The 25,444-nt window shown below is 39.1% G+C and overlaps 1 protein-coding gene across 3 annotated transcripts in view; it reads right to left on the bottom strand.

Moving 5' to 3' along the window:
- PDZRN4 (PDZ domain containing ring finger 4) overlaps positions 1-25,444 on the bottom strand; it is a 223,708-nt gene that overhangs the window by 72,593 nt on the left and 125,671 nt on the right. Inside the window, exon 1 of one of the 3 annotated variants that reach the window (XM_058021888.1) lies at positions 24,377-24,451. The exons of the other annotated variants lie outside the window; for them this stretch is intronic. Coding sequence (XP_057877871.1) covers positions 24,377-24,445 — 69 coding nt within the window. The 5' untranslated portion in view covers positions 24,446-24,451. Of the gene's footprint in view, positions 1-24,376; positions 24,452-25,444 lie in introns of those variants that run through there. 3 annotated transcript variants of the gene reach the window in all.

Raw genomic sequence — 25,444 nt, forward strand, 5'->3', positions numbered from 1 at the left:
AGAGACCAGTGTTGCAATCACGGCTACTTACTATTTAATTCCCAGCCAAATTTATGGTCAAATTGAAAAATGGATGCAGGCTGCCTGATGCAGGATGCTTTTGTCTGAAGTGTCCTCATGGAATCATTATACTTGCATTAATCTTTAATCTGCAATTAAACAATCAGTTCTATGTAAAAGATAGCTGCAAACAGATCTCCTGAATGTGTACTAGGCAATATATCTTAATGAATGCATGTGTGCTGTCGAGGGTCTGCAATTAGGACAGCATCCATCACTGGGCCCCAGGTCAGCAAAAGGTTAGGGGGGAACCAAACCTCCCCCAGGTCCTGAGCGTCCAACCATGCTACCTGTCCTGCTCTAGGGCTGTGCCTGCAGCAGTACAGAACATCGAGAGAAAAGCCAGGTGGGGGTGGGAAAGGAGACACAATGGATTAAGGCATGGCCTCGCTGATAAATCTGTCTTGGCAGAAGATGCAACCTGCTTTGAATCTGTTTCTTTCCAATTAAGAGACCTGCTTCCAGCTTGGGCAGATGCTTAATTGGAGGCTGAGGCTGCCAGGCAGGCACCAGAGCCATGATCACTAACAGGTAGTTTGAAGCCATTAAGGTGCTCCTGCTTGTCAATTCCCCTCTCATATACTACTGACATAAATAAATGCATCCTCTTCCCCATGGCAGCAAGCTCACCTTGCAGGGGGATTTGCACACGTGTGCCCTGCAAAAAAGCCTTTGGTTTCTGGGACTGTGAAGTTATTACATCAGCACCCAAGGCATGTGAGCCTGCAGGGAATACAAGGGGCCTTCCTGCCCGGTGTCAGTGTAATATTAGAATGGTACCAAATGGCTTCAACAATAGGTAAGCAGAAGGGCATCTGTTTCAGATTTGACTAAAATTGTATAATTAGATCTTGGTAAGAGATCTGTCTGCTCAAGTGAGGTTTTATCAAATGCTCTTGCCTAATCCATACAAGGAACCAGTTTTCAGGCCTCAGTGGACAGCATTTCTGATGCAAACTCGGGCACAACCCTAAGAAACTCTACACCTGTGCAGAGTATTCTGTATGAACAGATGACTGCACCAATACAGCAGGTTTTTAATTTAATTTAAGAACATGGGGAAACAAAACTACAGTGATACCCATGAATGCTGTCTTATTACAGCACATTTGTCCCTTCCCCATTTTAGACCTAATAATTCCCTCACTGGTAAAAAAAAAAAAAAAAAAAAAATCCACTGGATTAATGTCAAGCAGTGAGATTCATTTTGTTTTATCTTACAAGGGTATCCTGACAAAAAAATCACAACTGCCTCATTTAATGATGTAAAGAGTTCACTACCATGTACCATTTGCAGTTTACAAATTAGCCAATCTCGACAAATATACACTAATTAAGGGCAAGAAAGTAAAAGACACTTATTGATTGCAAGGTCTGAAGCACCAGAAAACTGATTAAATATATGTTGTTAAGGAGTTAATAAATGAATTAACTCTGCTATGCCATGCTCCATGTACACACAAGGCTGTGGTAGCTAAATCGCAATTCAATCCTATAGTCTTCAATTATTTCCAGTGGGCTAATAAGACAAGCAATTAGACCATTGTGTTCATTTCAAACCACTGCATTAACACACTCACTTGTGCAAAGGAATAAATGATACCCATCAGGTGGGGACAAAACTACCATGTATAAAATATTTTGCAAATAGAAGACTCATTTGTTTAAAGAGACATCTAAGTCAGCTGCTACATAAAAATAATAGAATTTTACAGCTGCAGAGTGATCACAGAACCTCATAGCTAAGCTCCACCAAGAGGGAGAAAATTTCTACTTAAATACATAACCTTTTAAATGGATTCTATCCTCAAGGTAATGCAGACCATGATGGACTATGATGACTGCAAAATGATTAACCAAGACCCTTTTTGGTCCCTTGGTCTTTGTCCCTTTACTTGAACCCTAGTCCAAGTGGTGTAGCATCATTGTGAATTGTAGCTCAAGTGGAATGGTACCATCTTACTGCACTTTGGGATAAAAGCCCAGTAGTTCCTGACTTGGGTCACGGCCAGAATGGAAACTTACTGATGACCAGATCAAATCACCTTGCAACCCCATAAACAGCACTCGTAAGTGAGGCCCTTTGAGCTCTCCTGGACTGCAGCAGCTCCTTCTGAGTGGGACACCTCTCAGAGCTCATGAACCCTCCAGCTTTTGATACTCAAACTGTCACTGATGATGAGGCCTAGGCTAATTCTGCTCCCAACACATAATTCCATGCTCCTTGAGGTGCAACCCTTCCTTGCCTGCTGGGAAATGCAAAGGAATTTGATGTGAGTATTCCACTGCACCTCACACATTTTACCCGTGTGTGTACGAATTGATTGTGGCATCAATGTTACTATCTCAAATCCATAGTTAAGGCACTGTTATAATTGGTAGTTAGCCCTACTGACCTGCTTTGTAAAGGGTAAAGCACTCAGTGATTAAGTGCTACTAAACCCTTTTGCACCCTTATCTGTGTATCCATATCCTTTGCACCCTTACCCTCTTTTGCATTTCGAGCTTCCATGCAAATCATTGCAAATTGTTTCTAATTTGATCTTCCTTTATATGCTTTAACCTGTGTAGTAAGTTATAGAGTGAGCCTTGCAATCAAACTCTGTAAAGCTGCATTTTCAAAAATATATGTTAAACCCTATAATTCTTAGTTATGTGCACATTTATTCTTCCTCCTTCCTCTGTTTTCCCCTTCCCATAAATTATGAAGCTGTATACTGAGCCATGCTGAATAACCTTAGCAATAACGGGTACTTCACTATTTTGACAATGCCAAAATTAGAGCGAAGCATGTGTTGCTCTGCATCTGTCAGTCACACAGCAGTCTCCTTTGAGGTCTGTCAATGAGCACAAAGTGACGGGTGGTCATCTGAACAACACACTGTGCTTCCATACTCTGCTCAGCAGTCTGCACAATTGTAACCAGGGAGCTGCAAGGATAAGGAGAGCAGATTTTTTCCAATCAGGTTAAAATGTTTCAAGTGGCCCATTTTCACTTTCTGTATACTTCTGAAAGATGACTAGGAGTCAGTGAGAGAGATTAAGCTCTGTTGGAGGTGCGCTGTATTCATAATATATTAATAACCAAGAATGCCTCAATTTTGGTCTAGTGGCAGTAGACTAAACTACAAAAGGACACAGAGGTGACAAAGAAAACTGAAGGAAGTGACAACAGGTCACTCTCCAGTACTAGAGGACCTTGGAAAACTGTAAGAATGAGGTTCTGTTTGCAAAAATACTGTAAACCAGTTGTTGCTGAACAAATTTCCACAATGAAAAATTGCCTCTATGTACTTAGTTTTTTAAGCTCTAGGAGAGTCCCACAAAAGCCTGTGAACAAGTTACAGCAATGGAAGGAAAGAGGTGCTACTAATGAACAAACTTCTTACTGGACTATGCCAAGGGAAAAGTGTTTCCTAAAGGATTGGGATAATTCAGATTTTTCTGGCTGCTTTGCTATTATTTCCTTACTGTGCTCCCATCTGTGACTGGGAGACTCACTGAACTGAAAATATATGCAAGACGCAATTTCAAAAATCTGAAGACATAACATTACTACAAAACACTGGATTGAAGCATATCCTGCTTCCTTACAGAGGCTTCCAATTTCCTTTACCAGGGACTGAAATTCTACAGCAACTATGTCCATTAGGTATTTCTGGAGGCTAAGCAAATCCCCACTGAATTTAGAAACTGACTTTAAATGGATTCAGATATTATTTTACACATATTAACTGAATATCCAAACCATAAACTATATGTGCTCAATGATCAGGAGAAATCCAACTCAAAACAACCAAAAAACCAAACCCCAACTTCCTTGCTCTTCTGCACCTTTATTTAGCAACTGCAAGTGATGAGGAGAAAATAATTAAATAACTTTTATAGCAGCAATAACAAAACCCGATCACACAATAGTAAAACCGGAATCAGAAAATTATTGTATTGATCCTGAAATGTGTGAAGGATTGGTCATTGCTGTAGGTTACCCACAATCTGATAATGCAAATTTTGGCCATTTCATCACACTGTGCAAACATGTCTTGCATGCTGCTGGGAATCGTCTGCAATCACCAGCTTTCCTAGGAAAGACGAAGTCCCCAAAATTCTTAGGTCTAAGGCTCTTAACTCTTCATAGCTCTCTTCAAATGTTGTTCTCTTGTCTCTAACAACTTCCATTTGTAATTTTCAGAAATATTCCAGCAACAAAGTACCCCCAACAGAGTAAGAAATTAAGGACCCCTTATAACAGTTACCCAGGTGCTCTACTAATATTTACCACCCTTCCACCTTCTGACACTTTACCACATAATTTTTTGTAATGCCATCAGCTATTATCAGCTAGTGGAAATACAGATCATATAAACATATATGAACCACAGACACATAAAAAGTGCCATACACATGAGTTCAGGAAACTTAATGTCCAAGGAAAACAACCAGGGAAATAAACACCAGGAAGAGAAAAGGACACTAAAGAAGGCAAAGGTTATTTACTAACTCAGGGTGTTCTTGTCTTCTGTGTCTGAAGATCAAGACCATGCATTGTAAAGGGATCTAACATTCAGGAATATGCTACAAGTCTTGTATGTTCTGTGTTTTTTTCCATTGCAAAAGTATGATCTGTAGATGATGTATAGATTGGGGATCTGGTGGTAGATCATAACTTCAGTGGAAGGTGAAGCCTGCATTTGTCTGTGGGTCATGGATTTTTATAGTCTTTGCTTGTAGTACATAAAAGAATGAAATATGCTTTACCTGTATGATCTCTCTCAGACATTAGAAGTAATGTTTTTTGGTTTGTTTTTTTTTTTTTTTTTTCCTGGGGAATGAAGCCTGAAGAACAAAACATAGCACAATGTGTATTCATTTTTATTTCACTGGAAAACACTGAGCGGGAGGGAAAGGGAAAAAAAGACAAAAAACAGACACAAGAAAATCTCTGATTTGGGCTAACTTTTTATACTGCATCTCCAAGAATGTTACAAAGATTAGTCTGATGATGTGTAGATGCTGCACCTACAGGCATTACCTATGCAAAGAAGCCATTCATTTGGCACTTGAAAGAAGTCACAGAATGTAAATAGGAAGGCATGATATATACCATGAGGTCGGTTCTGTCTTGTATTTTTCCTTTACTTGTAGACACACTTTAAAGCTCAAAAAAGCCTATTTTAGCAATCTTGCCATTAACTTCCCCAAAGAAAATAAAAGCAAGAGATGGGCAGCTCACTATTCTTTAGGTTTTCTTCTGCAAAACTTCAAATTTCCTAACAACCTTTCTCCCATACAGTCTACTGCCACCCTTAGATGTCATTGAAACAACGTTAATATCTGTAGCTGGGTATGACACTCAGCCACCAGGAGCAAAGCTATTTGGCACTGTAATGCAAATGACTGCATTCATCAAATGAGCTTTGTTAGTTATTCATTGTGCTCCTTATCATTCCTTTCCCAAAGCCCAGTGCCTCTGCATTGTGCACGGAGGTGTGTCCACAGCAGCATCCCGCTGTAAAACCCACCCTTATCAGGCAGAGCAGGGTGCCACCCGAGTGACCTGCCAAGTCACTGTGTCCCCTCTCCTTCCCGCACCCTTTTGTGCCCAGTGCTCTCTTTGTCCTCACCCAGGATCTGTCTCCCCCTGCTCAGATCATTGTGCCAGACCCTCTCCCACAGCATAGAGAATGATTTGCAATGAAAGAGACTCTGGAGAGATGGGTAATTCCCTCCTTCTTTTAGCCCAGCTCCTCATTTTCCTCTGAAATTGACTGCACCAACCAACTTTCTGCAGGGTTGGGCTTTTAGAAACAACTACAGCAACAAAACCGCCCCAGCCCCTGCGTGCATTGTGGCAGCCCAACAGGCTTGCACAGATGGAAAATGGTATTGACAGGTTTGGAAAGGGACAGACACGGACTCTCATGCAGGCAGACACTGGGGGCTTATTTTTCATTAAATCTTTCACTGCTTAACACAGTTCAGCATACCATTCTGTACCTCCAGAGAAAAGCTTTTGGGGGATGGAGCCAGAGATTAATCCCTCTGTAATTTCTACTGCTGCTGGCAGTACTAACTGCCAAGGGATTTTGGGGAAAGATAATGGCACTGTTAACTCGTAACCTAGGTGTAAAAGTGGTTTTAATAAAACTGGGATGGTTGAGGCCCCATCAATAACCACCACGCACCAATTTTATTGGATGTAACAGATGCAATCTGTTTGATGTGGTACAGGAGGCTCATCCCAAAATGGTAATTAATAGAGGTTGGGGAGCCACTCAAAAAATTGTCTGCCACAACAGCAAAGCATCTGGGACAGTCAGTTTAACCTGTAAAGCAAAGTAAAGATGTAAAAAGAGCTTATGTATAAAATTGCATTTTACACTGCAGAAAGATCCAGATCAGTAAGAGGATTGGTCTGGACATTTCTTCAGTGTAAAATGCAATTAAGCAGGGTATAAAAACCTGTGTATAATTAAGCTAGTTTGGAATGATTCTGCAGATATTCCATAATTAGTGTTTGTATAAGAACAGATTTTCTGTTTTGCAAGAATCAGCAGTTGATTGTTAACCTGAGAAGATGCTGATACCAGCATAATTATTTTTACATATACCTACCCTTCCATGAAAACCTAGGTTAGAGACAATTTCTCAAGCCAAAAATCAGGTCTAACAACACAAGGCATAATAAATTGTTCCCAACAATTCCAATTCTATTTTTCTGTTTACCTTCAGCAGAGTTGTTCTTTTTTATTTTGGAGTGTGGAGGGGAAGAGGTAGAAGCACTGGTTTAATACTCTTGGCACTATATATAATCTTGAGCAAAACTTTCCTATACATTTTTTTCCCCTGGTACTTCCTTGTCACAGATCAAGATTACTCTGTTAGGCTGATGGATGCTTTCATACTATAGTTAGGATAAACAAGGTGACTAGAATAGTACTATTATCTGCCCTGTGTAATGTACTTACAGATGCTTTATGAACCAAGTGCAAGGTTCCTAAATCTTTTGTTGAAAAAGAAGAGTGCACAAAGATTTGAAGAAGTTAAAGACTAAAACAGGAACAGAATACTAGGAATTTATCAGTGCAATAAAGAAAATGGGAGCTATTTAATACCCTGATACAGACTGCTTTCACTGGAATCCTTTATGCTTCTGGTCATCCGTTCTCTCAAATTTTCAGGAGCCCTCTTAGCTTCTTGAATGGAGCAAGAGTCTTCATTAATGGTAACTAAAATTAGGTTTACTCTAACTTCTTTTAAACTTTCTATGCATTTTCTGTGCCCAGGTTGTCAAGAAGGCTAGTGGCACCCTGGCATTTTCAGCAACAGTGTGGCCAGCAGGACTTAGGGCAGCAACCATCCCCTGGTACTCAGTGATGCATGTCAGATTCTGTGATCAGTTTTGGGCCCTTCACTACAAGAGAGACATTGAGGCGCTGGAGTTTTTCCAGAGAAAGGCAAGGAGGCTGGTGAAGGGCCTGCAGCACAAATGCTGCATGGAGTGATTGGGGGAGCTGGAGGTGTTTAGCTTGGAGGAAAGGAGGCTGAGGGGGGACCTCTTGCTCTCTACAACTTCCTAAAAGGAGGCTGTAGTGATGTGAGGGTCAGTGTCTTCATCCAAGTAACAAATTTGCCCTGGGGGTTTAGATTGGATATTAGAAAAATATCTCCACAGAAAAGGTTACTGAGCATTGGAATAAGCTGCTGAGGAAAGTGGTGGAGTCACCACCCCTGGAGCTATTTAAAAGAAGTGTAGCTGTGTCATTCAGAGGACATGGTTTAGTGATGAATTTGACAGTGTTAAGCTTACAGTTGGATTCAATGATCTTAAAGATATTTTCCAACCTAAATTCTTCTATGAATTTATGAATAGTCAATATTAAGGAATCAGCAATCAGTTTCTAAAAGCACCTCCTTGACTTTGATAATATCTGCTGTTATTACTAAGTTTGTTCCCATTTATGATCTTATCTTATTACGATTAGGAAAGCAGTTTTAATGTAGTAGAGAATCAATTTACAATAATGATAAAAAATACAGCCTTTAAGGCATGCTTGTGTTAGCCCTGCTATGCATTTTTACAGAGTTTCTTTTCTTGTCCTCTCATCTTTTTCCAGTCATGGAAAATTCACCACCATGTAGAACACCTTCCAAAGCTCAGACACTTTTTCAGGCTCTTTCTCTAGGATGTCTATCGACCATTATCAGGAAAAAAGTGTCAAATGCCCACTGTCACCTTCAGTCAGCTGCCAGGGGCTGGAGATGTAACAGGCTTCATCCCTACAGCTGGTTGTGGTGCCACAGGACTAGCACAGCATTTCTGAAAGATCACTCAGGTGTATCTCAAAGATACCACTTTCCAATTAAATTTGGTTGGCTCCATCTAACAGGGTTTAAGACTGAATTGTCCACAGAGCACTAAGAAAATTGCTGAAACTGCTTGAAATTCAATTGTGACAAACACCTAACTCTGGATAAGGGTCTTTGAAAATCCCAGACAAAAAGACCTGAAAACAGGAAAAGCAACAATATAGAGGTATAGAAGCACACAAAACTTACTCTGTCCAAAGCCAACAACACACTTTGCATTTGTATAAAAAACACTTACTAGAACAAACTACTTATCAACTTGTACAATATTCATCATGTCTGTACCAACTTTAGTGACTTTTTAAACTACACATTCTACAGAAAACATCACCACTGGAGAAACACCTAGGAAAAAGGAAATGCTGCTTATAACCCTGGTATGCTGAATTATTAAATGACACATAAAACAATCTAGTTGCAAAATTTTAACCCTTAAAATGAGATGTAAACATATTATAGTGCAGAAAAATCTAAAGGTGTGCTTTCTGCAATGCTTTCCTCTTAGCAGAGGAAAAAAATCTTTCAATTGGCCACAGACTCCATAGTACAGAAGATTAAATTTCAGTAGAAAATTATCAAATCAGCAGAAAATAAAATTGATTGTTCCCATGCATACTGCAAAAGCAGTATTTTACTGAAAAGACTGAATACCTCAAATACAACATAAAAGCTTGCCATAATGACAGATAGTTCTATTAGAAAAGGTACTGAGTGCATAATTAACCAGTGCTAATACCTATCTGAATATCTGAAAAGAAGAAAAATTTATTCAAGTGGAATATAAACTATTCATCAAAGCTGGGGGAAAAAAAGGAAAAAAATAAATTGCCACACTGAAAATATGCACTAGTCAGGCTATGTTTATGATCCCCTGACAGAAATGTATAAATAGGAAAAATTTACCACTCATTCACTAGGGGCTAATGAAGCAGAACTAAGATCACACGTTCACTATCACTCAAGTAGAGAGTATTTGCAGCTTCTCAATTTTATATGGAACTGCCTGCTTAAGTCACACATTCTGTAACAAAGGCCATATTTTTGTTTCAGTCTAAACAGTAAACTGTAATTGGCTCAGAAGTTTCATTTTTCTTAAACTAATGTTAATTTAATGAGTATTTTCTCCACATTCCTGGATATAGGTGATGGAGGACTTTGCTTTCTTAGTTTCCCAGTATCAATCAGTTACATATAGTAAAGCATAAAATGTAATATTTAATTGAATTTTCCTGTTCTGTAAAATGACTTATATTCTTCAATAAACAACCACAGCTCTAAAATTTTGGATTTTTTTATAGCAGTTTACAAAAATAAGGGAAGTCAATCCTGCTACGTCCATACAATGGACAATAAGCTACTGCAACTATTTAGTTGCAAATGTGAACACAGTGTGTATCAACAATTTTAAAAAATGCTTCTTGAGCTATAGTATTTGTAAAGGCCAATCAGAAGTTTATACTGTGTAGAAAGGTGCAAGTAAGGTCTAAATTCTCAAGCAACAGCAAGTTTCCAATCCCTGAATGTTCATTTGGAGTAACACAAGCTGCATTACTTTGCAGCCAATAGAGGCATATGGACAATATTCCTGAATATACTCTCAGCTTTGAAAGTTGTAGCACTTGCAACCGTAAACATATTTCTGAATTTTCAACATCATCTCACTCTGATCTGTGTCAAGTAGTATTTTCTAGAAGCTGGTTGTGAATTAAATATAAACTGGGGAGATTTGAAGTACTTCCCATGAATTTACTTTCTCAGATGTCCTAGCAAAAATGTTGCCCTGCAGTTTTAGCCAGGTGATTATCCCTTGTACATTATTTCCTTCCTAACTTATTTACACAGCCTATAATTCACTTAATAAAGATTTGAGTGTGTGAGGTATTCTGTGAATAAGAATAATGTTTATAAATCTATAAACAGATTTAGAACTACAGGCCTGTTTCTAAGAAGAGGAAAAAAATTGTACCATGTGCTTCCAGCAGCATGTTAGGAAAATATTCTCTGGAGTTCTGCCTCTGTTCTTCAAATGGATCAACATACTGCCAATCTATAAGAAGGATAACTTTTTTCCTGATCTAAACATAAACCTCCACTACACTTAGAGAAGTATCCTTACTGGAAGCTTTAATTCTGCATATTGTTTTCTGCAAGCATGCAGACAGCTGAAAGGACAAAGAGAAAAATATCTTACAGCAACTGGTCATGTATCTTTGACTTCACTCTGCCTACAGTTGCATATCTGGAAAGGGATGACCAACACAGACCTATTGAACAAAGGTAACCATGAGAGGAGCTTGCTTATGGATCACCCTCTGATCCCCCAAGAAAAAAGAGAGCACCCTGTAAATACTGCAACCAGCATCACATCCTGCTCAGCAGAGGCCAGGGTGATCCTGGCTTCCTTCTGCATGGGCTGAAGAATAACTATGCAGGGTGAGGCAAGGCAATGCTGTGCTTTCTTCTTTAACAGCAAGGTAAAAGACCTAATTGCCCACTAGGAAAAACAATCTGGAACAACATTCACAGTACTTTAACTGAGGATAGTAAAGTTTTCTCCAGAATGGTGTACATGCTACTAATGCCAGTGTAATTGGTATTATTCAAATGACTATGTGTGTGCTGGGGAGTAGAAAGAAAGCTGGTCAATCAGAATTCAACAGTTACCAGTATTGAACACATCCATACCAAACAGCAAATCTCTCTCTGGAGGAAGAAAAATAGGAACCAGAAAAGACCTTTTGCTTGACATGGCTTGAGGAACATTTTTATAACATTTTTTACAGTTAGCACATTTAATTGTGGTTGAACTGGTAAATAAATCTTACAGAATGGCTCATATCTTTAATTCTTTAACATCTTTTAGTTGTTGCAGAGGCCCAAACAACACCACCTGTGGTACTCTAATTTTGTTTCACCAATGAACAAAGATTGATAGGGTAGGCAGAGAATCAAATTAGAAGGAAGAGACAGGAGTAAATATTCTGTCAGTGTTGTTCAGTGTTCCTGTGCAATAAAAGGAAATCCAATTGTCTCATCCCTACTCTTGTATTCAGATTTACTACAAAAAAAAAAAAAAAAAAAAAAAAAGATAAGTAATTCTCAGTGTCTTCAAAATCAAAAGTGTAGGAATAGCAGCTTTTCTAAAAATCTGTTACCTAGAGTGGATTCCAACTAAAATTTCCTGAGGCATGAGGAAGTGGAATGCTGAGATCTATTCTTTCTCAAGTCATACTAGAAATCAACAGCACTACTATTTGCATGATGACCTTTCTGTATAGTGCTAAGAACTGGTTTTCCTTGGCAACAGAATTAATTAATTGGGACCTAGTCCCAGCAGCTGCTGCAGTCACTGCAATCCAGAAGGGTAAACGGAAATTTCTCTCCCACTTCCAAAGTATTTCGTATCCCACTGAAGACACATGCATGGGAAACCATTTTTGGGGTGCAAATTTCAAAGCATCAGCTACCTGCTGCACACTTCTGCAGGGTGCATTCTTCCACAATCCCTTTTCCATAAGTCATTTTAGCACAGAGTAAAAGAGAGGCAATACAAAATTTATTCCCCTGGGGTTACTTGTTCAAGTGCCTCTAATGCTAAGGGTGAGAATGTGCTTTGAATAGTCTAGAGCTGTTCTGCCAAGATTAGAGTACTAAGTAGGATCTGACTGCAGGTCCATTGTATTTTTGCTTAACTTCTACTCATTTCAGGAGTTAATTATCTGTAAAAAGGTTATTGTAAAATCATGAATCCACTCTCAGCTGGAGGTCAAGTAAGTAACTAAAGAGAGAAGAGACCTCACAGAGAAATTATTAAATTAAGATTCTTAAAGTCTTATTTGCCTATTTTAATCTTAATCAAATTCCTCTTCAGGAATTCTAGATAGGAACAATTGTCTTTATAGTAAGCCAAGGGAATCCACTCCCAACCTAAAAGTATTATCCACTTCACAGTACACCATCTCCAGACTGAGAAAAATGTTGGACAAAGCAACAGGCCTTGAAGACTATCAGCAAGCTTAAATAATTACAGATTATGGTGTAAGAAACAGTCTTTCAATACTCACAACTCTCTGAAGCATTTCCCAGCCCACAAGCCAAGCACACTTTTTGAGCTTCAGACAGAATACCCTACTAAGCCTGAATTAACAAAGGATTAATATCAAGACAAAGTCTAAGAAACCCAGATTCCTTGCACAGAAATATATGAATCCAGAACATGTTTGAGCTTTGCATGGAAATAAACTTTAATGCATCTGAGTACCAGAGGAAAGGGAACACAGCTGCATACAGCACTTGCTGAAATCTCTAAAAGAACATAAGGGAGCCTAAAGGGGTCCATTAGGTTGCATTTTGGGGGGCATGCAAATGCCCATAGTCAAAATTCAAATTTGAAAAAAAAAAGAAATTACAATCTCATTACTATGCACAAATGGTAAAGAACTGTTGGCTGCTATGCTGAGAAGGCTGTCATAATTCTATAAATAATCAGACATACTGATCACTTGGGAGCTTTTCCTTCTGAATTCCCTCGGTGTTTTGCCTTCAGTTGTCAGTAACTATGACATGTGTCCTCTCCATTGAGCTGGCTAATGGCCCTCGTCTAAATCTGAAACATTGGACTAGCACCTTGTGAAGCTATCTCTATCCAGGAAATAAAGATAAAGCCAACACTACAAAGTCTTTTGAATTTCTAGTCCACCATTAATTGCCCTGATGAACTTAAGGTAAGCAAGCACTTACCACCAAGCAGAACCTTGTGACATCCCACAAAAGTGTGCTCCCAGCCTACATGAACTGTGGACAAGCAATGGGTTGATCCTCAAAGGAAAGGCTCAGCCTAGTCAAACATGCCTCCATCCTTTCCTAAGAGGGCAATTCAGGCATGGCAGCAATATTCCACAGGCAGGATTACCAGAGGCAGTTGATAAATCTAAGAGAGTTTGTATGTTCACTTATTGTCACAAAATTAAATGAGAAAATATTGATGCAAACTTACTACTCTCAATATAATATTGGGAAAAAAAACCAAAATAAGGGATCTACTGCTAATATTAAAATAAAGTAATATAGATAAGCCTAGAAATAACTGCTCCATTTACTCTAAACAGCAGTGGAGTCTCATTTGCTCTTTCAAAGGCATAATCAGTTGAAGGGCACATTTTTCTTCTTTGTTCTTTCCCATCAATTTTAATAGGTGCAGAACATCAGTCACATGAAATGTAATGGGACAAGAAGATGGATGAATACATTTGAAGCCACTAGTCACAGGACAGAAAGCATCCTGACAAAGTGACACTGGCAGCATAGGGTTCAACAATAGAGCCTGGACAATATTTAGTAAGTGAAACTCCAGTGCTACATGATTTGGTATTTTCTCACTGGGCAAAATCCTTTCCCTGTCACTATTCATCATATTCCTACCAGTCAGGCTTTCAAAGACATTCCCCTTCTGAACATGGCCAAATGACATTTTTAAATCAGGGAAATACATAAATCTGGGGACAAAGCGGTCATTTGGAGATAAATTGGAATGACCTCCTATGTTAAGAACTTCAAACTACTTCATCAAGAAGGTTTTAAATGGTTTAGTTAGATTCACACCTGAAATATGAAATATATTGTGGAACTGACAGCAACAGAACTCTACTACTGATGAAAAAACACCAAAATCCCCCTGTTTCTACTAGGGGAAATGTATCTTTGACTTTAAGAAAGCAGTACCAACAAATTAACAATTAGAAATTCTTTCACACTAAAAAGCCTCTGATGTGCATACTACAACACAATACACTAAAAAATCAGCCTGTCCCATTAGCTGCCTGTGAAGTAGTTCTGGGAAAATTGTAATGAAAATTCATATAAAAATTGAAGTTGAATGTACAGTGAAGGAAAAAACCAGCCATCCAACAAACCTAATCAAGCCCTTTCTGAATGTTGACGAAGCATTGGAAATGCAGGCAGGCCTACACCCTCCTGCAATGATCCACTTGTGTTATAACTTTACAAAAAAATGCCAAGTGGCTCCATCCAGCACTTCACGATGGTTGTTGTGATCACTATCATCGTTATTAGGCAATGCTAAGTCAGTTTCTTCATTAGCCACTTGCCATGATCTCTACAGGTAATCTTTAAGGTTTAAATAATATCAAACTTTATACAAGAACAGGAAAAGAGAAACCAGAACTTCTTAACATATACCCACAAGAGAAGGAATTAGAGCCAGACCTCCAAGTCCCACTGCTGCACCAAGTATATATATATATATAGATATATATATATATATATATATATATATACACTATACCTCAATATACTCCAGTCACCAGTGGTATGCAATATCCAGAAAGGAGAAAGACAGATTTTGGCAAATTCTCTTAAACAGGGCAAAATTCCTCTCTAGCAGCACAATATGCATTCATGGTGGGTGGTGCATTCTTTTTTTGTCAAATACCTTATTGGAAGTTGCTTACAGCTACTGAAGCTGTTCTTGCCACTTCCCTCCTCTCTCACAAGACAGAGACTGCTTTCAAACAAATCTCTACAAGTGTGTGCTGGCAAATAGAATTCCACATAGACAGGAGTTTCCCCAGTAAGTCACGTATTTCAGAATGGGAAATCCAGGGAGAATGGAAATTCCACATTAAGAGAAGATCTGAGATTTCTCAAACAGTACACCTAACTCTGGAAAGAGCAAAACAATTTTAGATAAAGGAAAAACTTGACTCACTTTTGGCTTCCAAATTTCATACTACATGAAATAACACACTGTTTCACAAATTATTGTATATGTTTCAAAAGTTAATCAACCTAAATATTCAATTATGATGATATATAAATAACATCCAGGCATTTCTGGAAATTTTTTTCCCATGTTTTTTCTGTAAGTCCATTTTTGAAGAAATATCTAAATTTTTTATTAAGCATTTTGATGGAATTATATTCCTTAGTGAGAAACAATGTAGATATCACCCACACTTACTGTAAACTTATAATAAACATTTAGAAACTTATCTGTCTCCGTCTTTCCCAGCTGTAATAGCAGACTACATGACAAATTCAAGTGGAAAACTATATTGTAATGGAAGATGTCATCCCCACTTTCAGCAACCTTGACTTCTGAGAATGCATTCTAAATGCTGAACTTTAACTAATAATCAACCTTTTCTTCCATTAAAATTTATTTTGAGCTGGCAGCTCCTATGACCCAGGATATCATGAGGAATCTGAATATTTCACATTCTAGCCATGGGGAAATAGTCAAAGACCTGAATAATGATTGTTCCCTGAGCAGTTTTCCCTGCAAATTCATCACTATAACATGCAAAAAGCACATTACAAATACAATCAAACATATAACATGGGTCAGTCAATTGCTCTGCTTTATTACAGGTAACAAAAAGAATCCTTTTCTCTGCTTATATCAATTGTTCAGTCCTCATAAGGATTTAGCCAAGTCCACCCAATTCCATGCTCCCTGTGGTCCTCAGGACACAGGTTCTGGCACTGCAGTACCTCTTACATTACAGAGCAATGCTGCCAACCACAGATATGCAGAAGAATATCAAACCAGAGTAACACTGGTTCTAAACATTATCCATTAAGTTCATCCCATTTCCTTTCAAATTTCATAAACTGAATTATTAAACCTGATTGGAACTTACAAGCTTTTCTCACTGATCATAAATGATAGTGCTACTAATGAAAAGTAGTTTTACATTATGATTCCAGGAACTAGGAAAATACCCAAACAAATGCTCCACACCCCCCTCCCCCCAAATACTGAAAAGTATGAAATAAAAAAGAAAGAATTCTCCAGCTAGGTGAAGAACTCAAAAACTAAGTTTTATCTAGACAAATTAAAGACACTTGTAGACTTTTTGCAGACTGAATCCTCTCAGGTTCAAGAATGACATTAATATACCTGAAGCACAAGAATTCTTGTGTGATGTGGTTTGGAAGATTACTTGTTCTACTGTGCCTATGTTGTTTCAGAGGTCAAATGTCATGGTTAAAACCTCTAGGGAATAACTAATACCATAAAAATTCAGAAGACAATTAAAAAAATTAATGTTTGTTTTGCTGCACTTTGCTTATTATCAGGGTTTGTTTTTTTCAGTTAAACATATAAACAAACAAACAAAACCTCCAACTGTCATACTGGAGAAGAAAATTATGTATTATTTTTTCCACCAGAGAGAAGAATATGTAAAATGTCCTAACTTCCTAAAAGTTAAACAATAAAAACTCACAACAGTGGGAGTCATGGAAGTCTACATGATCCTATTATGCAGGAATGGCCAAATAGTCACCCTGTTTTCTGCCTTTCCACATCAGTATTTTAAACTAAAATACAAACACTTAAAGAGGAGACTTTGCAGTGCATTACATATATAAAGACAGTATAATTCCATTTCTAGGTCCAGTCCTAGAAATAGCATACAAGTATTTTTGAAATTCTCTTTCTGACCCACTATTTGTTATATTATAGATAACCTTTGAACAGTAGCTGATTTAATATCCTCTCTTAACAGACTCGGTTTTGTTACAGTTATTGAACAAAGTAAAACAAAAGCCAAGCTTATTACACAAAAAATAGAAAAGTAACTATCTTCAATGCAACCACAAAGTAAGTGTATCGAGAGTTATCAGCACAGAAATTATTAAATTCTTTCATGTCTTAATATTTTGAGGTGATGTTAGCAAACCTGGAAATCTTCCTGCACTTGAAAAATAAAATCTACTTAGGAGTATCATCAAACTACTTTGCATTAAACTAAAAGATGAGAAAAGCCTTTGTGATTGAAATTACCAGTGGGTTCAAAGTTACAGGCTTGACAGAAAAGCAAATACTATTACAAAAGCTCATGCCATTTCAAATAACAGGTCAAACATAATCTGAAGCTAAATAGTCTTAAAGCCAAAGATCCAAGAAGTTTTCAGTACTTTTTAAAAATTATTTTGATAAGACCTCAGCAAATCCCTAAGGGTGGAAAACAGCTAGTTTTCACCAAGCCCTGCTGCATTCATCCCCATTAAACTCTCAGATCCTGAGAGAAACCTGGTGAAACAATCTACTGTCAGTTAACCCCACATACATGGTGGAGTGTTTGGCTGACATTTTAATGCCCTTCCTCTTCAATGAGCCACAAAAATAAAAACCAAAACTGAATCTCTAAAATATACTTCTTTTTTGACAGAATGCTCAAGGTAGCAAGACTGGCTTCATCACATCACTGATGTATAGAACTCACATAAAGATACATTTTGCCATAGGCCTAAGGATTATATCCACACCAAATCATATCAGGAAGAAAGCCTCAAGAAAGGATGGCTCTGTAACAATGTACAAAAATCTGGTCATTAGAAGAATCCTTAATCCCCATTGCTAAATTCAAGATGCAAGGAACAAACAGTAAAATGAGAGAGAAAATCATGCTATTCAGTACCTGAACTACTTCTTTTAAAAAATTTTCATGGCATTGCATGTGGAATTGTAGAATCAAAGAATATCCCTGCAGATTACAGATATAATCTCAGTATGGCTTTTTATAGGAGCTTGTGTTGTACCCATCCCCTGAATTCTTATCTCACATACTATTGTCTGCTTTCTTATCTCAGGATGACTCTTTCTTTATCATTCCTCTTGAGGTATGCACAGGAACTATAAGCCTTTTACAAGACAGTAAACAAGGACGGAAAATGAAAGCTTGGCCTCAATGAAGTCAGTGGTAACTCTTCAGAGTTTGCTGGATTTTACCAGAAAAAAAAGTTTTTTATCATTTCTTGGTTCAAGATAAAAAATAATACTTAGCTACTTGGCATGTAATTCAGGTGTCATGGTCAAAAGAATGATCAAAAAACCTCCTGCTAACAGGTTTAGGTTTTTAGAGAACCAGATGACAACTCCTACGTGCGCAGTTGTATGCATGGATGTCTTCTGTGCAGCCACGACCCAACCAGACAGCCAGAGCTGGTCATTTCAGGCCGCCTGTGTGTTCCCAAATCCCAACCCTGCAGGACTCCCCAGGGAGCCTTTACACCCAAACAGAGCTCTGTGGTAAGATCCTAAAGTTACACAAGAGGTGACCTGAAAGTGTCTCTTCTCTTTTAAGCAACTGGCTTGCGGTGACTCAAACCCAGGGCTGAGGAGTGGCTGCCCAGGGCTCTGGGGACAATTACTGCTGCAGCCAATGTTCCCTGCCTCTGTGGCACGGTATCCAGTGAGGGAGAGTGAGCTCCTCTGTGGGATCTCAGCGCTTCAGGACTGATGTGCAGAGTGACCGAGACCACCCTTGGGGGGCTCGGGAGTCCTGGAATGTTGCCAGAAGTGTCTGGTGGCAGGACTTTGATCCTACACAGGAGACGACACCTGTATGAGGACTGGGAGGATTTCACTGGGTGAGTGGTGAAGGGATCAGTTAATTAGAGTGCAAGACACAGGGTTTAGGATTTCTGTACAGGGGGGTCTAAAGAAGTAAGATGGAGGAATTGGGGCGTGTCCTGTCCTTCTTCTTCTTCTTGGCCTCCATCTTCTGTGGTGATGTTGGCACTTTGGGATTGGTTATTACTAAAAGTGCACTGGTTAATAAGGGTAAAAGGTATTGGGGAAAAATGATAAATATTGTATACGTAATTTCGAGTATAAAGATAGGTGACTGCCCCAGGGGCTCTCAGTGTGCTCATGGCTGGCTGCTGTGCAGACCTCTGTCGGGCCAAGAGAAAATCTTTTAGATAAACAATTAATAAACACCGAGACCGAGAAAAGATCTGAAGCCTCTTCTCGTCCTTTGAAGCGCGGGCTGCCCAAGGCCACCCCGGGCCTTTCCAGGCCACCTAAACAGCCGAGAAACCGACACTCCTCTACCAGGAGCAGCTTGTTAACAATGTCATGACACTGCTGTTTCTTCCTGAGCCTACAGAAACATTATGGCAAAGGGATTATTTTTATGATTTAATTTCTATTGTTTCATGCTGCTTAATTATTGGTGTGAAGGAAATAATCAAGGAAACGTGAGAACCAGGAAATCTGTGCCTGCTAACCACAAAGATAACCTCTTATCTAAAAGAGAAGTCAAATTTTTAAACTCATTTTTCAGTCTTTTCAGTTCAGCAGAGGTTCTTTAAAGAAATGCCAAGAAAGTTTTTAGGACATGGCTAGAAATGTATGACAAGCTCTACTTGATTACATCTTTAATATTACATTACTACTATGAGACAGTGCATTTTAGAGGGGAATTACATAAAGCAGATCTCTGAAAATGTTCAGTTAAACAGTACTCCTGCAAGTTTGTTGACTTTTATTTTTGAACTTTTCAAATAGATAAATGAATATTCAGAAGAGCTACTTAGAGAAAGAAAAAAAACAACTTGGGGGATTATCATATGTTTGTTTAAAAAATTTAGAGGAGTAAGAAGAAAAAGAAAGGTAATGCAGTAAGATCAAACCAGATCTACTTTTGCTACTGATTTAATTAAACTCAGATAATTCAGCTAATTTCCAGACAATTAAATTCAGATTTTTTTTCTTTCATATCCTCCAGAGGTAAAACTGTTCTGCTACAGAATTTCTCATAAAATGAGAGCTTAGATACAAACCAAAAATGTGTTTCTGCTGATGCAACACAAGCTAGTACTTTCCCATAGCTGGTGAAATTCATGAGGGGCATTTGGAGGTGGCATTGGTATACAGCAAAAAAAGGTACACAAAAGTTGTGGCAGGTATCTACAGAAAAGAATGAGAGCTAATGGCAACGCCCACACTGAGGAGCCGTCATGTAAATACCTCAGATGGCATAAGGACCGAAAGAGAATATTAGTGGCTGAAGGGGGAAAATGAGTATTGCATCATCCAGCTGTCAATTCATCTTTGGAACAAACCCAAACTTCCTCAAGACCAGAGAAGGCAGGTCCCAGTGCTGGGGAACACTGCTTGGCCCCCAGTCCTCCATATTCCAATGCCAGCTGCAAGCAGCATCTCCTGAAACTTGCAGAAATGCCTCTGCTGTTTCAGTGGGCAGGCTTGATGTCTCTCTTGTGAGCAGCTTTGAGTTTGAAGAGCTGTTCCACTAGAACTCAGTACAAGTAGCCCAAGGGATATCAAAATGAACATAAAATCAGAACTCTAAAATGATAAAAATTTGAACTTTATAGTAATTATGGAAACCAACATGAGAAGCAAACAGCATAATCAGTCTTCAGAGGATTTAAAAATGCTGTGAGCAAGCTCTACTATTATCCCAGGTCAAATGTGAAACATAAATGTACAATGTTCCAGTTTTAATCCCAGCTCCACCACTGGCTTTGTGAGCCATCAGAGATAGCTCCTCTTTTCCCTTCTGGCTTCTGTCCTTTCTCCCTTTCAATTCTATGCTCACCTGAGCTAGATCTGCTTCTTAACATGCAACTCAAAAAAATTGGTTTGCACCATTCTTTGGTTTACTTCTAAAAGCAGTGTTCTCTCTCCAGCTTTCCCCACTTTTCCTGGGTTAACTCCACATTTTGAAAACAAAGCACAAAAATTCAAGCAAACAGAAATGGTTTTATGACAGCCACAATATTCTGAAGAAAACCTGCATTTTCTTGAGTCTCAGACAAGGCTATTTAAGATTACTGCTGATTCCCTTCAATCCTAGCCATATTTCTCTTATCCTTTCTGCTAAATGGGAAGAATCCTCACCATGCTGTAAACAAATGACTTTAACTCACTTCTTTAACCCCTGCAGTGGAAGAAAAAATCAGCTGAGTATGACAGAGGTCTGCTCTTAATGGACAGGAGCATACACCAGATCCCACCCTCTCTAAGTGACTTGACATAGCCTTCCTGGATACACACTCATTAGCTCAATCCTGCTTATACAGCACACAGGAAATAATATTAAAGTGCTCCACAAAGTAGTATGTAGGGTCATAAATTTCAAATTCAGACATCTTTCATTTCTGCACTGGTAGGCATATGGAGAAGAGGACTTGAAGGGGGTATGCCTGATACCTTCCCCCAGCGAAGCCAAGAAATAAACCTGAGCTATGCTGAGGACTGGTGAAGAGGCACTCAGAAGCATGAGGGTCCTTCACCAATGCATAGTGGTATCTCAAAAGCTTTCCTTCTTAAAATATGACTATTTGACTTTTTATTTTGATCCCAATCTGCACATGCAAAACACAGTTATCTAAATAAACATATCCATCATACCAGCAAATGATGGTTTTGGAGATGGCTCCCATGGTCTCTGAACTGCTACCAAGCAAAAGACAAGTCTGGAGTGAAGGAATGGGGGAAGAGTGAGAAATTATACATATTCTAATGATGCCTTCCTTTCCCAGCAGCTCTTCAATAAAAATCCCTGTGATGCTGAATCTGACCTCACTAAAAACAGTCACAGCAAACCTGCTCCACTGCAAGCATTTGCATGGTTTTCCTCTGCAAACATGCTTTCCTTTGTTTACTATATTTTTAAGTGTATGAGTGCACAGACCACCCACAGTATCAGGTAGCCCAGCATGGGAAAGGTGGAAGATGAGGCTAGGATTGCTTCTTTATATGAATATAAATTAATCTATCTGATCCACATATGTTAGTGAGCCGCAGCTCATCCTCAGTCAATTCATGTCCCTGACAGGCTAACTTGTCCCAAGCTCTCCAGAAATCATGTAGATGAAAGAGCCCAGCCTGTGGTATAGGAATTACAGGACTGGAGAGTTAAAAAGGGATTTGCAAATCAAGTAGTAATGCCTGCCTTGGCTTAATTTAATTTATCATATTCTACTGCTGCTCCCCCCTCCCAGCAGCAAATCAGAATTGTACACAGAAGCAGTTATGGTGTGAGACACTACCTGATCTTTACTGCAGCACCTGGTTAAAAATATGCTCAGTATCCTTTGGGCTCTGACCTGCACACACTGAAACAAAGATAGGGATGAGTTTACAGATGAACACAGGATGTGGCAGTGAGCACACTAAGTCATTTCTCTGCTCTCCTTCTGCACCTTATCAATGACATTTCCCTAACAGCACAAGATGCAGCACCAGGCTCACTGCATTTCAACTCCCCAAGGAACATCCGTGAGATCCTCCCAGGGATAACACTTTATCTGGCAAGCACCAGAGTAAAAAGTGAAAGCATTAGTTAATTTTGCACCTTGGGTGCTCACATCCACTGACACTCCAACTCAATAGCAGAGAAGATAACAGATAGAGGCAAGAATTTCTCTTGAATCTCTTAAAAACCCCACCTCACAACATTACTGCAAGGAATATTTTGAAAATGCATTTACTCTAAACCAGACACAGTCTTTATCCCATACACACACGCAGCCCTTTAAGAAATGTCTGATTCCTTTCACAGCAGAACCTGCATTTCTTATTCCCTGGCACAGAAATGCAGACACTGACCTACTCTACTCCATTTTACACTTTCAGATCAGTTTGGCAATCCAGAGCTGGGGAGAGGGAAAGGGAAGAGAGGGAAATGTGCTGCTGCTATGCTTTTCCCTGTGCTGTTGCTGTAAGACAAAATGATGATGGGATTACGACTAAATATTGAACTAAAGGGAAGTGTTCCACCTAGAGACCATCTTCATCAGGCAAGGCAATGGGCATGCTACCTGCAAACAGACACTCTTTTAGGATTGAATACACTTGCTGGTTCTGTGGTAAAAAATGATGCAGAGGTATGGCCCCCAGTAGTAATTAACAATGTTAATCTTCTTCTTCCTCTCTATGGTGATAAAAAGAGTCATTTTTATATTTAATTAATGCAGAGGATCATTCTGGAAACTGGCTAATGAGGCTCTGATCACATTACCATGAAAATGTGCATTAACACCACAACTGAGGAGGCTGCTTCATGTGTAGAGAATCCACTTTGTAATTAGCCCACTGTGAAATGAATCACGTCAGGAGCAACTCGGAGGGAACCAGTCGGCACTGGGCACTTAGCTGCTGCTGTGCCAATAGACCACCAACATTCTAAGCTGTTTTTTCTCCCCTGCACTGCCTGTCAGCAGCAGTGCAGTCCAAAACTGCCAGTGCTCAGCCTCTATCAATGGCAATGTGTCAAAGCCAGAACAAATTATAGAGAGGGAGAGAACAGATGCTGAAAGGCACTAAACTTTAGTATGCATGAGTCTGCTATGCCAAGAGGAAAAAAAAAAAACAAACAAAAAGCTGCAAATCAAATACTGATTCAATAGGATCTGAGCAAAAATTATGGGCTATTATGGGGAAGTACTTGTTTCGTCTTTTCTCATCTTATTCTGAGGGAGCTGGGAGCAGAGCAGCAGCAGACTGCTACTCTGCTGTGCACTACACTGTTAGGATGCTGAAAGAGACACCAAAATACCTAAAAGGGATTATGATCTTTGTCTAGCAGAATACACAAATAACACACACACAATGAATGAACGAGCAGCACACCTTACCCAAGGAACCCTGTTGTACTCAGTACCTGTTTAAAGGTGACAACACATTTCAGAATTATTCCAATTTTAATTAATCTGAAAATTTAACACACTTCTCAGCCAGCACAGACATACCATGAAAACTTCGTTCCTTAACTTAAAAATACCTGAGATCACAGACCTAAGGCTTTCAGAGGCAGCAGAGCGATTTATCTGAAATCAGTCTTATTACCCAAGCCAAGGGCTCCCTTAAAACATCACCGACATGGTTCAATGAGAGTGCTGCTATATGACTGACATCTTGGCAGAAGATGCACAAAAATGTTAAAAGAATCCCACAGGAAGTCATCTGAAAGGGGGAGTGGCATACGAGCAGAAAACAACAGGCACCCAAAATACTAATAATTACCAATCTCCCCCCAAACAATTTCACTAGCAATTTTGCAAAGGACAGAAAAAAGGCAAAGCAAAACAAAAGCATCTCTACTTACTATCTGTAAAGCACACACATTTTTACTCTGGAGATGCTGGCAATATCCTCTGCACTCACCTGTGAAACTTCATAGAGCAGTTTGTAGTGTTCCTCTCTCTTCTGAAAAGTGCAGAGATTGCAGCCCATCCTAATAAGCAGCACAAGAGCAAAGCCTCTAATTTCCCCAGCACTGAAAGGCAAATGCACTGACGGGGAATCACCCTCCAGACTTGTCTACTGTTTTTCATCAGTGACTCGAGCCCCGGCACACAGGCACTGCTAGCTGGGAGCACAAGGCAGGGCAGCGCGTAGCAGCATGCTCTTCTTCCCCTTCCCTAACTATCTTACACTCACGTATACACACACAGAGTTTCGACTCAGTTCATGGCAACACTCCCCCTGTCTCTGCATCAGTGCACATGACTACACAGATTCCCACTCATGAATATTAATAGCGTCTCATTGATTATTTATGACAGAACGTGTTAGCAGGGAGGGGTGTCATAGCTGCCGCTGATGACAGATGAATATTCACTAATTAAGAAGCAAATGTACTGTGGTTAAACAAAATTCACTTGTGTCAATACCAACTCTGTTTATTAAGGTTAGAGAGACTAAGCTGCATGTATTTCACCCACACTCGTCTCAATTTTTACAGTAATTGTGAGACTAATTCATTAATGGAGGTGGGAAAATCACAAGTCAAGTCTTATGTTAGGTCTCCACCTTGTGCAACAGGGATCACAGAATACATTTAAAATATTTGTAAGCATTTTAGGAGAGTGCTTGTGAAACCTGAACTGATGTTGCTAAAAATTTAAAGAAGGCAGGAGAGAAAATTAACCCAGATGGTTATACTGATAGCTCCAATATACTGAACTCTGACACTACCAAATTTAGCCAAAATTCCACTGTACTCATAAAAGACATAATTCCATAACAATTCATCATGCAAATGTAGGATATGTGGAAATGCAGGGGTGCATGATCTAGTGCTTTTTACATATAGACACACATTTTACTGTTTATTAAAAACTCTCATATTCCAGTCTCTTTCTTGCATGTATAACAGATTAATTGTAACTATAGGCCAAATTTCTCAGAAACTCAACAGATACACCCTCTCAGACTCCCAGGTATCAAAGC

The sequence above is a fragment of the Melospiza georgiana genome, chromosome 4 (genome assembly GCF_028018845.1).
Source record: "Melospiza georgiana isolate bMelGeo1 chromosome 4, bMelGeo1.pri, whole genome shotgun sequence".
In the NCBI taxonomy this organism is placed as follows: domain Eukaryota; kingdom Metazoa; phylum Chordata; class Aves; order Passeriformes; family Passerellidae; genus Melospiza; species Melospiza georgiana.